This window comes from Oncorhynchus mykiss, chromosome 2 (genome assembly GCF_057628025.1).
Source record: "Oncorhynchus mykiss isolate SJ-2025 chromosome 2, ASM5762802v1, whole genome shotgun sequence".
Taxonomy (NCBI): Eukaryota; Metazoa; Chordata; class Actinopteri; order Salmoniformes; family Salmonidae; genus Oncorhynchus; species Oncorhynchus mykiss.
Window position 1 is genome coordinate 10,032,531 of NC_143023.1, and position 14,801 is coordinate 10,047,331.

The 14,801-nt window shown below is 42.1% G+C and overlaps 1 protein-coding gene across 1 annotated transcript; it reads right to left on the reverse strand.

Annotated features, from left to right (window-relative positions):
- Positions 1 to 5,751: 5,751 nt before the first annotated feature.
- Positions 5,752 to 14,186, reverse strand: LOC110516599 (sodium-dependent neutral amino acid transporter B(0)AT1). Its single transcript, XM_090187633.1, has 12 exons — positions 13,793 to 14,186; positions 13,414 to 13,554; positions 13,190 to 13,327; positions 12,861 to 13,042; positions 10,512 to 10,622; positions 10,208 to 10,320; positions 7,913 to 8,041; positions 7,679 to 7,835; positions 7,035 to 7,239; positions 6,784 to 6,943; positions 6,393 to 6,555; positions 5,752 to 6,210 (listed from the first exon to the last, which is right to left on the reverse strand). Exons 1-12 carry the CDS (start codon positions 13,992 to 13,994, stop codon positions 5,962 to 5,964), a joined length of 1,950 nt encoding a protein of 649 aa, XP_090043759.1. The 5' UTR covers positions 13,995 to 14,186; the 3' UTR covers positions 5,752 to 5,961.
- Between the last annotated feature and the right edge of the window lie 615 nt (positions 14,187 to 14,801).

The window sequence follows — 14,801 nt, forward strand, 5'->3', positions numbered from 1 at the left end:
GAGGCAGGGATCCTACATAGCTGTTGAAGATCTCCAGACAGTAGTTTCCTGAGCCCATGGTAAAGATCAGAGCCACAGTGAAGGAGGCAAGGCACATCAACCCTAATAAAACAAACAGATAAATACATGATTATCCATGACTGGTTCTATTTTATTACTATTTTCTTAAATGTATATTTGTATGTATTTTCTGAATGTATTAAACAGAGAGAGCGAGAGGGGACGACAGTGGGGAATGCTAGAGAGAGTTTGAGTCACAGGGCAGTAAAGGCCAGATTTGTAACCTATGCTGACACCGGCATTACCGCTAGACCAGCTAGGCCACCAGATATTAGAAAAGCTGAGAACATTCGGTAGATTGTTTTGGAGTCTGAAGGAGCTTGAACGGTATGTCTATAGCAGTGAAGGCTCTTCAGAGGAGGAAGGGGAGGACCATCTTCCTCAGTAAAACTCCAGATTGTGGCTTTAATCTAAACTCACATTCCCCCATGTTGAGTTGCGCAAGAGATGACCCCTTGACACAGTTTAAGTAGGATCAATAGCACAAGTTTAATATACCCAGTGGAGGTTCCTCAGAGGAGGAAGGGGAGGACCGTATTCACGTCACCAAATAATTGATTAAAACACACTGTTTTGCAATGGTCTACAGTAGCCTCAACAACACTCTGTAGGGTAGCACCATTGTGTAGTCGGAGGACAGCTAGCTTCCGTCCTCTTCTGGGTACATTTACTTCAATACAAAACCTAGGAGGCTCTTGGTTCTCTCCCCTTCCATAGACTTACACTGTAATTATGACAACTTCCGGAGGACATCCTCCAAACTGCTCTTGAAGCATGAACTGACATGTTGTCCAACCAATCAAAGGATCAGAGAATGAATTTAGTACTGGAAGCATAAACTACAATCGCCAGCTCCAAGGCCCTCAAACACCAATGATATAAGGGACCAGGAAAGCATCTTTGAAAGCAGACTTAACTTTTAATCAGAAAAGCACTAGTAATGTGTGCTGTGTGAAATGTGGCAAATAGGTCGCAGGGTTCAAGGGGGCCGAATACTTTCGCAAGGCACTGTATCTAGCTAAATCTGGTGCGATGGCATGTTGTACATGGTCCCTGACAAAAAATATATATACATATATATATATATATACTGTATGTATAAAAAGTTTGAAATATCCAATAAATGTCGTTCCACTTCATGATTGTGTCCCACTTGTTGTTGATTCTTCACAAAAAAATACAGTTTTATATCTTTATGTTTGAAGCCTGAAATGTGGCAAAAGGTCGCAAAGTTCAAGGGGGCCGAATACTTTCGCAAGGCACTGTAGCTGGGCCGTACGCACTACCCTCTGTACAGTAGAAGACACACAATTACCACAACAAACTGTGATTGGATGGAATTTTATAGTATTTTTGGTGCTGGCCAGCAGGGCTAGTAGACCTAAAATTCTACTATCCCGGGTCCAAAATGTCACTCGCCAGTGTGCCAGTTTGGCACATTTTCTACTAGCCCGGTCTGAAAAATACTAACTTAATTTCCATCCATAGTAAACTGGGTTGGACTTGCTAGGTGTTGAAAATATGTACTGTACCAGTCAAAAGTTTGGACACACCTACTCATTCAAGGGTTTTTTTTTTGCCAAGGAGGAATGGAACACCGCGCACACCCGTCTCCAGCAGAGGGCGCAGGCCGCAGTGGGGCCCTGGTCTTTCATCCCGGTGACAGGGTCTGGATTTCTACGAAGGACCTGCTCCTCCACCTGCCCTGCCAAAAGCTGAGCCCATGGGTTTGTGGGCCCATTCAAAGTCCTGAGGAGAGTCAATGAGGTGACGTACAGATTACTACTCCCCATCAATTACCGTATCTCACCCTCATTTCATGTATCTCTCCTCAGGCCGGTAGCAGCTGGGCCCTTGGCTAGTGCTGGACCCCACGACGCACCTCCCCCTCCTTTGCACGTCGAGGGGGCCCCGGCATACTCCATCCGCAGCCTGTTGGAGGGCTTCTCCAGTACCTGGTCGACTGGGAGGGGTACGGTCCCGAAGATCGATGCTGGGTTCCGGCACATTACGTTCTGGATCGTTCTCTCATTCGGGACTTCCACAGGCCGACGCGCACAGCGTCTCCGGGGTCGTCCCCGAGGTCAGCAGTGCCCCGCTGCTGGAGCAGCGCCTCGGGGGGAGGGTACTGTCACACCAGCCTTTGCTTTGGCTGCCCCCTTCTGTCCAGCTCAGGCATTCAGCGTAGCTGGCCTTATAGCTTCTGCCGAACCTACTGCTGGCAAACATCCTTCACCCCTTCATCCTTCACCCACCCATGGACCTGTCTCGTCATCATTACACACACCTGGTTCCAATCCCCACTCTATCACTGTATATATACTCCCTCTGCCATTTGTCTTTGTGGGTCATTGTAAATGTTACTTGTTTTCCTGAGAGGAATTTCTCCTACTATTTCCTGAGTACTTTATATGTTGCACTTTGGGTTCGCCCTGTGCCTTTTTGTTTATGAAGATAGATTTTGAGCACAACAGCGTTTGGGTTTCGTCCTGCTTTGATCTATGGTCCTTAAACTAAGGACCAGTAGTTCTAAACCTGTGACTGCCTCCTGCCTACTCCTCTCTACACCACTGACTGTAGATCACTGTAGATCCAGTCTGGATATGGCTTCAACTCCAAATTTGCAAGACAAATTTCCCGAAAGGGAAACGAAATAAAAATCATTAATAGGTACAGTTTTCCTACAAAGAAAGTCTCAGTATGAGCTAGTCTATCAACATGAACTGGAGCAATGCACTGACTTGTGTATCTAACATAACCTGTGAATGTAATCTGGTATTGTCGATTGTGACATCAATATCTTAATGTGTTTTCAATCAGTTTCTACATCTCAAAACTCTGTAGTTTAACTGCTTATTATGTTTAGAGGGAATATTACAAATTCAGGATACCTCAGGGACTGTGTCATCGAAGTAGAAGACAAAAATGACGAACGTGAAGGGACTGATCAGCTTCCATGAAGGCGGCAGGTAGCCTAGCAGTTAAGAGCGTTGCATCAGTAACTGAAAGGTCTCTGGTTCGAATACCTTGAGCAAGGCACTTGAACTGAATTTAGTCCAGGGGTGCCTTACTACTATGGTTGACCCAGGAAAACAAGACATTCATTGCACCTATCCGGTATATGTGACAATAAAACATATTATTTTTTATCTGCCAGTAGAAGTTGCAACTGGGCCAGGCTCTGTGGTATAATAAATACATGACAATGGTTTTCATTTTGTCATAGTAATCAATGGCATGTTGCATCTAGAACTCCCCTATCAATACTCCCACCATCTTGAATAATGCAGTTATCCTAGAGATTGGTGAACTGTGTTTTGTGCAGTAGGAACATGCTGTGGGCACTTATGAGATGTCAGTTTTTTCACAGAGAACAGGGATATGCTGAATCCTTAGAATACACAGGGCGGTCCCATGATGCCTATCATAAGCATGCACTCTGTGAGTATCCCTATAAATTATAGGACTTACTAACAGACGACAAGACCACGTTTCTGAGAGGTGCACGAATGATTGGACGAATGATCCCATCTCCTTGGAAACCAAATACCGATCGATGAAAAAGTATCCTACGCAGACGGAAGCAATCATCCCCGAGGGCATCCTGCGAAGCACACTGTTTCTCATTCAAGACCAACGGACTGACTTCACAATACATCCCGACCTGGATCAGAGAAAGAATGAAAACAACTCTAATAGACTTTACCTTCCGGGACTGAGGACGGAGGACTGACTCCACAATACATCCCGACCTGGATCAGAGAAAGAATGAAAACAACTCTAATAGACTTTACCTTCCGGGACTGAGGACGGAGGACTGACTTCACAATACATCCCGACCTGGATCAGAGAAAGAATGAAAACAACTCTAATAGACTTTACCTTCCGGGACTGAGGACGGAGGACTGCGCGAGAGAGAGAAGTGGGACTCACTCCTTTGGCTGTGAGCTATTTTTGGCCTGTTGGCCTCATATCACTACTGTCAAGAGAAGAGGACAATGGACGTTTTTTTTCTCCTTCACATCCTCGAGGAATCCACTTGGTCAGGCAACATCGGCATTCAAGTACATGACCTATTGTATTCTTAAATTCCTCTGAAAGTGGCGTTGTGTGTGAAGTGGTGGAAGTCATTGAGTAATTGTAAGACGGCTGGTCGAATTTACGAGCCCATGATCAATACTGTCCCGGCATTGTCCACATTCGGATGCTAACTGATTGCCTAGTTCATTGTCTATTCCTCTCTATGAGGAATAGCTCTCTATGAGGTCACGGTTGTGAAATAATGTGTTGGTGAACCCCTTTCACATTGTCTTTTTCAATTACTAAGATCAAGTCATTCTCAAAAATCCTGCGAATATTCTGTTGTACTGCCTGACTTGAGTATGGAAGTTCATTCATATCGACCTGTGGAGATTCTCACCTCAATAACTGTGTTGTATCTCCTTATACCCTGCTTTTATATTGTATCTTTAACTACCTCATTTTCCACCTGATTTAGTCTAGTAAATAAAACCTTAAATGAATTATTTGTGCCATTGTGTTACTTTACGAGCTATTGGGTTGTTGAGGTTCCAGACACTCGACGACTGTTCAGAATGAGAACATGGTAAAAATGATTATATTGTTGATAGGATTAACACTGTAAAGTTTAATGATAACTACTGATGGAGTTCATTCAAAAGTCTCTCTATAAGCAACCCTTAATGGTGCCCCTTTCAGATTCATTTGAACAAGATAACCAGATGAATCAAATAAATCTGATCCATTCGTTATTCCATAAATAATCAGTAAATTATCTGGAATATTTATTAGCCCAAAGTCGCAAGACCAGCATTACACATTAAATGGTAGTCCCCAAGGGCTATGCTATAGCAAGACCAGAACTACACACTGAATGGTAATCCCCGAGGACTATGCTATAGCAAGACCAGAACTACACACTGAATGGTAATCCCCGAGGACTATACTATAACAAGACCAGAACTACACACTGAATGGTAATCCCCGAGGACTATACTATAGCAAGACCAGAACTACACACTGAATGGTAATCCCCGAGGACTATACTATAGCAAGACCAGAACTACACACTGAATGGTAATCCCCGAGGACTATGCTATAGCAAGACCAGAACTACACACTGAATGGTAATCCCCGAGGACTATACTATAACAAGACCAGAACTACACACTGAATGGTAATCCCCGAGGACTATACTATAGCAAGACCAGAACTACACACTGAATGGTAATCCCCGAGGACTATACTATAGCAAGACCAGAACTACACACTGAATGGTAATCCCCGAGGACTATACTATAACAAGACCAGAACTACACACTGAATGGTAATCCCCGAGGACTATACTATAGCAAGACCAGAACTACACACTGAATGGTAATCCCCGAGGACTATACTATAGCAAGACCAGAACTACACACTGAATGGTAATCCCCAAGGACTATGCTATAACAAGACCAGAACTACACACTGAATGGTAATCCCCGAGGACTATGCTATAGCAAGACCAGAACTACACACTGAATGGTAATCCCCGAGGACTATACTATAACAAGACCAGAACTACATACTGAATGGTAATCCCCGAGGACTATGCTATAGCAAGACCAGAACTACACACTGAATGGTAATCCCCGAGGACTATGCTATAACAAGAACATAACAAGAACAAAGGATATAATTTAGTTTAATGTTGACTTTTCAGCACAAAAATTACAACAATGTGTCAATCAATGTAAGCTCTGATGGCTTTTCTGTCATACCTCATCCATACAACCTTGTAAAACTATCAAACGTATCTACTCCTTTCAGCTATCAGTGGCATGAAGGAAATAAATGGAGGCCTGTCATGAAAACAACAATTGGCTAGTGATTTGATCACTATCTTCCATCTGCTGTCTCTGGGATGTCTGGTTTGTTCTTGGTAGCCTCATCCGTCAGTTGAACTTGCTTGGCAATAGTGTTTAAGTCATCTTGTTTAAACTCATTATCCTTCTTGCAGCAGCGGTTCCTCAAACATTTGTAAATAGCCGTAAGAGGTACAGAAAGACCTGGGATTCCTGCCAGGATGAAGATTATAGCAAAGATCCAGGTTGGATATTCCTTCTCCTCCAATGTAGGGAAGTTGTCCTGTGAAGAAACAGTAATAACCTTGTTAAGTGTGTTTATAGGCTACTGATGCCAATGTCTAGTGAGATCCTTTCAAACACCCAATAGAGAACATGTGCATGCAAGTTGATTTACTATTATGCAAGGGGAAATCTCCTCATTTCATAACTAATTTGGCCACTGACAACAAAGTGAAACGTTACCGATTCAGGATTCCAGGCTTTGTACATGGGTGTTTCTTGGACTTTAGTGATAAAGTAGAACACAAAGATGACAAACATGATGGCGGGGCTGACAAATCTCCATGTGATCTGCCAGAAGAGGTTGGGCTTGTGGCCGATCATGAACTCAATATCATCGTTGAACCTGTTTGAATAACATACATAGTCAACATTCATTAGTGCCCAGACTCTAATGAATCTACGGTGAATGTAAGGACCATGTTAATCAACAGAATTTTGTTTCAATACTAACCTGTCAATGCCATAGAGTAACGTAACCCCCAACATCTCACTGAATGAATGTATTACTCACCTTTCAATGCCATAGAGTAACGTAACCCCCAACATCTCACTGAATGAATTTGATTCTCACCTATCAATACCATAGAGGTACACAACCCCGACCATCTCACAGAATGCAATGATCAGCAGAGGAATGGACCCGCCATAGCTGTCAAAGAGGGACAGCCAGTAGTTCCCTGAGCCTTGAACAAATATTAATCCAACAAGGCAGCAGAGGACACATGTTATCCCTGTAACAGAAGAAGAAGATAAAGATATTTAACAAAGGGATCTCCATCCTTCAAAATGGTGTAAGGGACATATGTCTTTGTCTCATCTCACCAGCGATGGCTTCTTTGGGCCAACTCTTGGGGAAAACACCCAGGTCCTGAAGTGGTACCAGAACTCCTTCGATATTGCCAAACATGGAGGACAGGCCGAGACAGAAGAGCATGATGAAGAACAAGACTGACCAAACAGGAGATACAGGCATCTTAGTGATGGCCTCTGTGAACACGATAAAGGCCAGACCAGTTCCTTCAACCCCCTGTACCAAGACAAGGAAAGAATGAATCAGAAGCCTAGCAACTAAGATATATTTAAGCTTCATATACTCCACTTGTGTTGTATCCATCTCACCAAATCTTATACAAATGCATTTGAAGTCGGAAGTTTACGTACACCTTAGCCAAATACATTTCAAATCATTTTTTCACAATTCTTGACATTTAATCCTAGTAAAAATTCCCTGTTTTAGGTCAGTTAGGATCACCACTTAATTTTAAGAATGTGAAATGTCAGAATAATAATAATAAAGTAGATGTCCTCACCGACTTGCCAAAACTATAGTTTGTTAACAAGAAATTTGTGGAGTGGTTGAAAACGAATTTTAATGATTCCAATCTAAGTGTATATAAACTTCCGACTTCAACTGTATTGGTAACATTTTACATTCAGGTACCATTTCATAAAAATGAATGAATCACCTCACTAAGGAAAGAATTCAAATCACAGGTCTTCAAGTTGAGCCCCTGAATGACCTCTGGATATGTTCCATTGAGACTATGAAGAACCTGATCATAGTTGCTCTCAGTGACGTTGCCCTCTGGGAGATCAAATGTATTCAGCAGTGTCAGGATATTTCTGCAAAAACATGTATTTAGAGGGTAGTTCATATCTTCATGCAACAACTCTAGTTTAATTCTGGAATAGGTACATACCCAGAAATACAGTCATCAAACTTCTCTGTGGCTCGGAAGCCAATGATGGTGTAAATGACTGTTGCAGCGTAGACAGCAGTGGCTCCGTTCACGATAGAGATGATGACTGCATCCTGTTCACAGTTATTACTGGAAAGATAGAGCACGTTAAAGGAGCAATCTGGAATGGCTGTTCACAGTTATTACTGGAAAAATAGACCACATTAAAGGAGCAATCTGGAATTGGTAAATCCATGTTTTATTCTTGAAGAATAACATTTATAATTACCCATCAGAATCCAGCAATGAGGATTGAATCTAGTTCAACTGTCGTACCCCATCAGAAACCAGCCATAATGGTTGAATCTAGTTCAACTGTCGTACCCCATCAGAAATCAGCCATAAGGTTTGAATCTAGTTCAACTGTCGTACCCCATCAGAAACCAGCCATAAGGTTTGAATCTAGTTCAACTGTCATACCCCATCAGAATCCAACCATAATGGTTGAATCTAGTTCAACTGTCGTACCCCATCAGAATCCAACCATAATGGTTGAATCTAGTTCAACTGTCATATCCCATCAGAAACCAGCCATAATGGTTGAATCTAGTTCAACTGTCATACCCCATCAGAATCCAACCATAATGGTTGAATCTAGTTCAACTGTCGTACCCCATTAGTATCCAGCCATAATGGTTGAATCTAGTTCAACTGTCGTACCCCATCAGAATCCAACCATAATGGTTGAATCTAGTTCAACTGTCGTACCCCATCAGAAACCAGCCATAATGGTTGAATCTAGTTAAACTGTCATACCCCATCAGAAACCAGCCATAATGGTTGAATCTAGTTCAACTGTCGTACCCCATCAGAAACCAGCCATAAGATTGAATCTAGTTCAACTGTCGTACCCCATCAGAAACCAGCCATAAGATTGAATCTAGTTCAACTGTCGTACCCCATTAGAAACCAGCCATAATGGTTGAATCTAGTTCAACTGTCGTACCCCATCAGAAACCAGCCATAATGGTTTAATCTAGTTCAACTGTCGTACCCCATCAGAAACCAGCCATAATGGTTGAATCTAGTTCAACTGTCGTACCCCATCAGAATCCAACCATAATGGTTGAATCTAGTTCAACTGTCGTACCCCATCAGAAACCAGCCATAATGGTTGAATCTAGTTAAACTGTCATACCCCATCAGAAACCAGCCATAATGGTTGAATCTAGTTCAACTGTCGTACCCCATCAGAAACCAGCCATAAGGTTTGAATCTAGTTCAACTGTCATACCCCATCAGAATCCAGCCATAAGGTTTGAATCTAGTTCAACTGTCGTACCCCATCAGAAACCAGCCATAATGGTTGAATCTAGTTCAACTGTCATACCCCATCAGAAACCAGCCATAATGGTTGAATCTAGTTCAACTGTCGTACCCCATCAGAAACCAGCCATAATGGTTGAATCTAGTTCAACTGTCGTACCCCATCAGAAACCAGCCATAATGGTTGAATCTAGTTCAACTGTCATACCCCATTAGAAACCAGCCATAATGGTTGAATCTAGTTCAACTGTCGTATCCCATTAGAAACCAGCCATGATGGTTGAATCTAGTTCAACTGTCGTATCCCATCAGAAACCAGCCATAATGGTTGAATCTAGTTCAACTGTCATACCCCATTAGAAACCAGCCATAATGGTTGAATCTAGTTCAACTGTCGTACCCCATCAGAATCCAACCATAATGGTTGAATCTAGTTCAACTGTCGTACCCCATCAGAAACCAGCCATAATGGTTGAATCTAGTTCAACTGTCGTACCCCATCAGAAACCAGCCATAATGGTTGAATCTAGTTCAACTGTCGTACCCCATCAGAAACCAGCCATAATGGTTGAATCTAGTTCAACTGTCATATCCCATCAGAAACCAGCCATAATGGTTGAATCTAGTTCAACTGTCGTACCCCATCAGAATCCAACCATAATGGTTGAATCTAGTTCAACTGTCGTACCCCATCAGAAACCAGCCATAATGGTTGAATCTAGTTCAACTGTCGTACCCCATCAGAAACCAGCCATAATGGTTGAATCTAAACTAGATATATTGCACCATCACTTTAACTTTTGCATAAATCTTGGCTAAAAATATTTTACGATGAAAGTTAAGCTTGCACACTTTGAGGTAGGTAGGACTGGGTCCTAAGTTTGCAGTGGTTATGTACAAGATATGATACATTTTGAATTGATTTAATGTCTCAACTGGGTTGTGAACAACAAGTAATTTAGTAGTTATTAGCAAGCAGTATGGACTTACTGCACTGAGTTGTAGCTGGAGAAAGACAGCAGACCTCCAAAGGCCAAAGAGAATGAATAGAAAACCTGGGCACCCGCATCAAGCCAAGTCGTTGGGTTCATTAGTTCATTCATCTGGAGAAACACACACCCATAGAAAAGTTGTTAGGAGTGTCGTTTTGATTCTATCATACTACCTCATATATTAACGCTAGCTAAAAGGCCTTAGATGCACTCTTTGTGGATCTGGATCTGTGGCTGAACTTGGAATATCATATACTTTGAATAAATACTTTTGTTCGATGATAGTAATGTAAACTACTCACATCTGGGGTGAAGAGGAACTTCACTCCATTCAAGGAGCCTTTCAAGGTCAAGCCTCTGATCAGAAAGATGGTCAGCACCACATAAGGTAATGTTGAGGTGATATACACAGCCTAATGGGAGGAGATCACAGGGTAATGTTGAGGTGATATACACAGCCTAATGGGAGGAGACCACAGGGTAATGTTGAGGTGATATACACAGCCTAATGGGAGGAGATCACAGGGTAATGTTGAGGTGATATACACAGCCTAATGGGAGGAGACCACAGGGTAATGTTGAGGTGATATACACAGCCTAATGGGAGGAGACCACAGGGTAATGTTGAGGTGATATACACAGCCTAATGGGAGGAGACCACAGGGCAAGGTTGAGGTGATATACACAGCCTAATGGGAGGAGACCACAGGGTAATGTTGAGGTGATATACACAGCCTATTGGGAGGAGACCACAGGGTAATGTTGAGGGGATATACACAGCCTAATGGGAGGAGACCACAGGGTAATGTTGAGGTGATATACACAGCCTAATGGGAGGAGACCACAGGGTAATGTTGAGGTGATATACACAGCCTAATAGGAGGAGTCCACAGGGTAATGTTGAGGTGATATACACAGCCTAATGGGAGGAGACCACAGGGTAATGTTGAGGTGATATACACAGCCTAATGGGAGGAGACCACAGGGTAATGTTGAGGTGATATACACAGCCTAATGGGAGGAGACCACAGGGTAATGTTGAGGTGATATACACAGCCTAATGGGAGGAGACCACAGGGTAATGTTGAGGTGATATACACAGCCTAATGGGAAGAGAGAGGAATGCTTTTAGGAAGTTGGACAGTTACTGTTTTGTGTGCTATTATAGAAAATATGCTAAAATGGACTCCAAATACTGACATATGTACACTATCGGTCAAAAGTTTAAGAACACCTACTCATTCAAGGGGTTTTCTTTATTTTTACTATTTTCTACATTGTAGAATAATAGTGAAGACATCAAAACTATGAAATAACACATATGGAATCATGTAGTAACAAAAAAATGGTTAAACAAATCTAAATATATTTTATATTTGAGATTCTTCAAATAGCCACTCGTTGCCTTGATGACAGCTTTGCACACTCTTGGCAGAAATAGAATGAATAGACAACACACAATGACCCATACTATTCCAATTTATCGGACAGTCATATATTTGATCTACACGATACATTTCTATCTAAACATTTTGTAAATGTACATTCTCCTGTATGTCCATTGCCCCAGGTGCACAAAATCAAGTCAAACCAATTAACCAATGATATTTTGTACAGAATAAATACGTGGTCCAGGATTGCACCATGGTGACATACACTGTATATACAATATATAATACCATATATAATACAAATATATAAAATACGTTCAAATTAGAACGTGAACACTGTCTACAACTGTTTACACTGTCGAAGGGGTGTCAGAAAGGTCAACAAAGCCGTTATTAAAAACAGCTGGGTCATTTGAGTGCTATGGTAACATGCTTTATTGCATCAATATATAAACTGAACAAAAATATAGACTCAGAATGTAAAGAGTTGGTCCCATGTTTCATGAGCTGAAATAAAAGATCACAGAAATGTTCCATGCACACGAAAAGCTTATTTCTGTCCAATTTTATGCACACATTTTGTTTACATCCCTGTTAGTGAGCATTTCTCCTTTGCCAAGATAATCCATCCACCTGACAGGTGTGGCATATCAAGAAGCTAATTAACAGCATGATCATTACACAGGTGCACCTTGTGCTGGGGACAATAAAAGGCCACTCTAAAATGTGCAGGTTTGTCACACAACACAATGCCACAGATGTCTCAAGTTTTGAGGGAGCGTGCAATTGGCATGCTGACTGTAGGAATGTCCACCAAAGCAGTTGCCAGAGAGTTGAATGATAATTTCTCTACCATAAGCCTTTATGTCATTTTAGAGAATATGGCAGTATGCCCAATCGGCTTAATATACATGTAATTGGCTGGGCCCCTGCCCCCTGCCCCCTGCCCCTGCCCAGTCATGTGAAATCCATAGATTTGGGCCTAATGAATTTATTTCAATTAATTAATTTCCTTATATGAACTATAATTCAGTAAAATTGTTGAAAATGTTGCATGCTGCATTTATATTTTTGTTCAGTATAGTAAAACAAATCATTCTGTATTGTTTTGTATATGGCTATAATGTCCTAAAAAGGAAACCTTGATTCAGCGCTTCAATAATCAAATGCCTATAAACATAACCTTGATCATTTTGACATTGACAGCTGCTGCTGCTTTAGTATTAGAAAGTGATTTGCTGTGCAGAGGTTATGCCGTACCTTCCCAGTAGTCTCAATGCCTCGACTTATGCAGATAAACAGCAACGCCCAGGCAGACACATGGCATAGGACCATCCACCACTGTAGCCCACCTGTGTTATCTATGTCTGGAGTGGTGTTCAGGGTCTCTCTGTACCAATAGTAATCCACTGGAGAGCTTCTTTCACACTCTGACACCAGGCCTGGGGAAAGTTCATTTCATTCATTCACATGGCAAAATACAATAGAATGATGCAATTGAAGACAGAGTTACAGGTAAAGAAATAAGGGGTGTGTATAAAGTGAATCATTTTCCATCATGATAACTTAGCTATCTATGGATGCCTTACCTGTCATGTTGGCATTGAGGGGACATTGGCTCCAAGGCAGCGTCTCTTGGAAGGAGTTAAAGAAGTACCACATCACCCAGGCCATGATGGTGTTGTAGTACAGGCTGACCAGAAAGGACACACACATGGAACCAATGCCTATGGAACACAACACAACACCGTGGCCCAATGAGATTTGGTCCATTTTTACCCATGTCTAAATTCCTATGGAGTGTTTTGCTTACCAATGCCAGTCAAGTATGGATGGATGGCAGACCAGACACCTACACTGCCTTTCCTTAGACGTTGACCAATAGCAAACTCCAGATGGAGCAGGGGAACACCTTCTAGAACCAGTAGGATCAGGAAAGGAATCATGAATGCACCTGAGAACAGAACAGGAAGCAGGGTGGAGGAGAGGTTATCTGTTGCTGTTGTATGTACATAAAGAAACACAGAGTTGCAAAATTACAGTAACTTTCCCAAAATGTCCGTATTTCCTACTTATTCCCCTCTGTATTAAGGGAATCTTCAAACCAGGATTTCTGGAAAACCCATGAATTTTAGGAAAGTTACTGCTATTCTGCAACCCTACTCCTCAACAACACATTCAACAACACCTACCTCCCCCATGGCTCTGGCAAAGGTACGGGAAGCGCCAGACGTTCCCCAGTCCCACACAGAAACCTACGATAGTTAGCATGTACTGGGCCTTGTTGTCCCATTTGGGTCTGTCCCCAGCCTCCTCATTCTCCAGCTTTTCCAGTTCCTCATAGGAAGGGATCCTTTCTTCCAGGCCTTGGTTGGATACCTGTAAACACCTCATGGTTCCTTCCACGCAGATGGACAGGCTCAATACAAATGGAAAATATGACTACTTTCTATGGAGTCCCATGAATGTGTAATCCACTGTTCAAAGGAGGCTATTAATAAGGGCAAACTGTTCCCGATTATAATCAATGTCTTGGATGGATGTGAGGCGTATTGCACACGCCTACAACCCCATTCCGTATGCCTCTTGCTAGTACACCATGGTAATCTATAGCCATTAGCCTCTGATAACGATCTCTATGACTCGTTTATGAGTGATATAAATTCCAATGAAGGTTCAACATTCAACATTGTTATTTGTATCCAATATACTGTCGGGTTCTTCTCTATAGAGTAAAACTAACTCCTATTAGATGGTGGTTGTGATGGTGAGGATCATTATGTTATTGTTGGTTACTGTACCGAGTACTTTAGCTGTTTTATCTGAGTTATTCATGTGGATTCTCTGTATCCACAAAGTTTTGATTTGATCATCGCATAAGAATTATTATAAACTGGGTGGTTCGAGCCCTGAATGCTGATTGGCTCAAAGCCGTGGTATATCAGAACATTGCTTTTTACCGCGTTGCCATGGTGCCTAAGAACAACCCTTAGCCTGGGAATATTGGCCCAATACCACACCCCCTCGGGCCTTATTGCTTAAATATACCATCTACACACTTATCTCAAGAGGGCAGCCTCCCAACTCACCCATGTGGACTCTGTACAGCACATCCATGGTCAGACCAGTCACCTCCATCTATTGACTCTCAGGCCTGACAGCAATATCCATTCATATTGAAATGGCATCATATTAGAATCA

Excerpts from the sequence above, each read along its gene's own strand:
- LOC110516599 (XM_090187633.1), bottom strand. The coding sequence starts at position 13,994 with ATGAGGTGTTTACAGGTATCCAACCAAGGCCTGGAAGAAAGGATCCCT. Across the intron at positions 10,623-12,860 it reads GCATTGAGACTACTGGGAAG|GCTGTGTATATCACCTCAAC; the intron begins GTACGGCATAAC and ends TCCTCCCATTAG. Across the intron at positions 7,836-7,912 it reads TTTGATGACTGTATTTCTGG|AAATATCCTGACACTGCTGA; the intron begins GTATGTACCTAT and ends ATGTTTTTGCAG.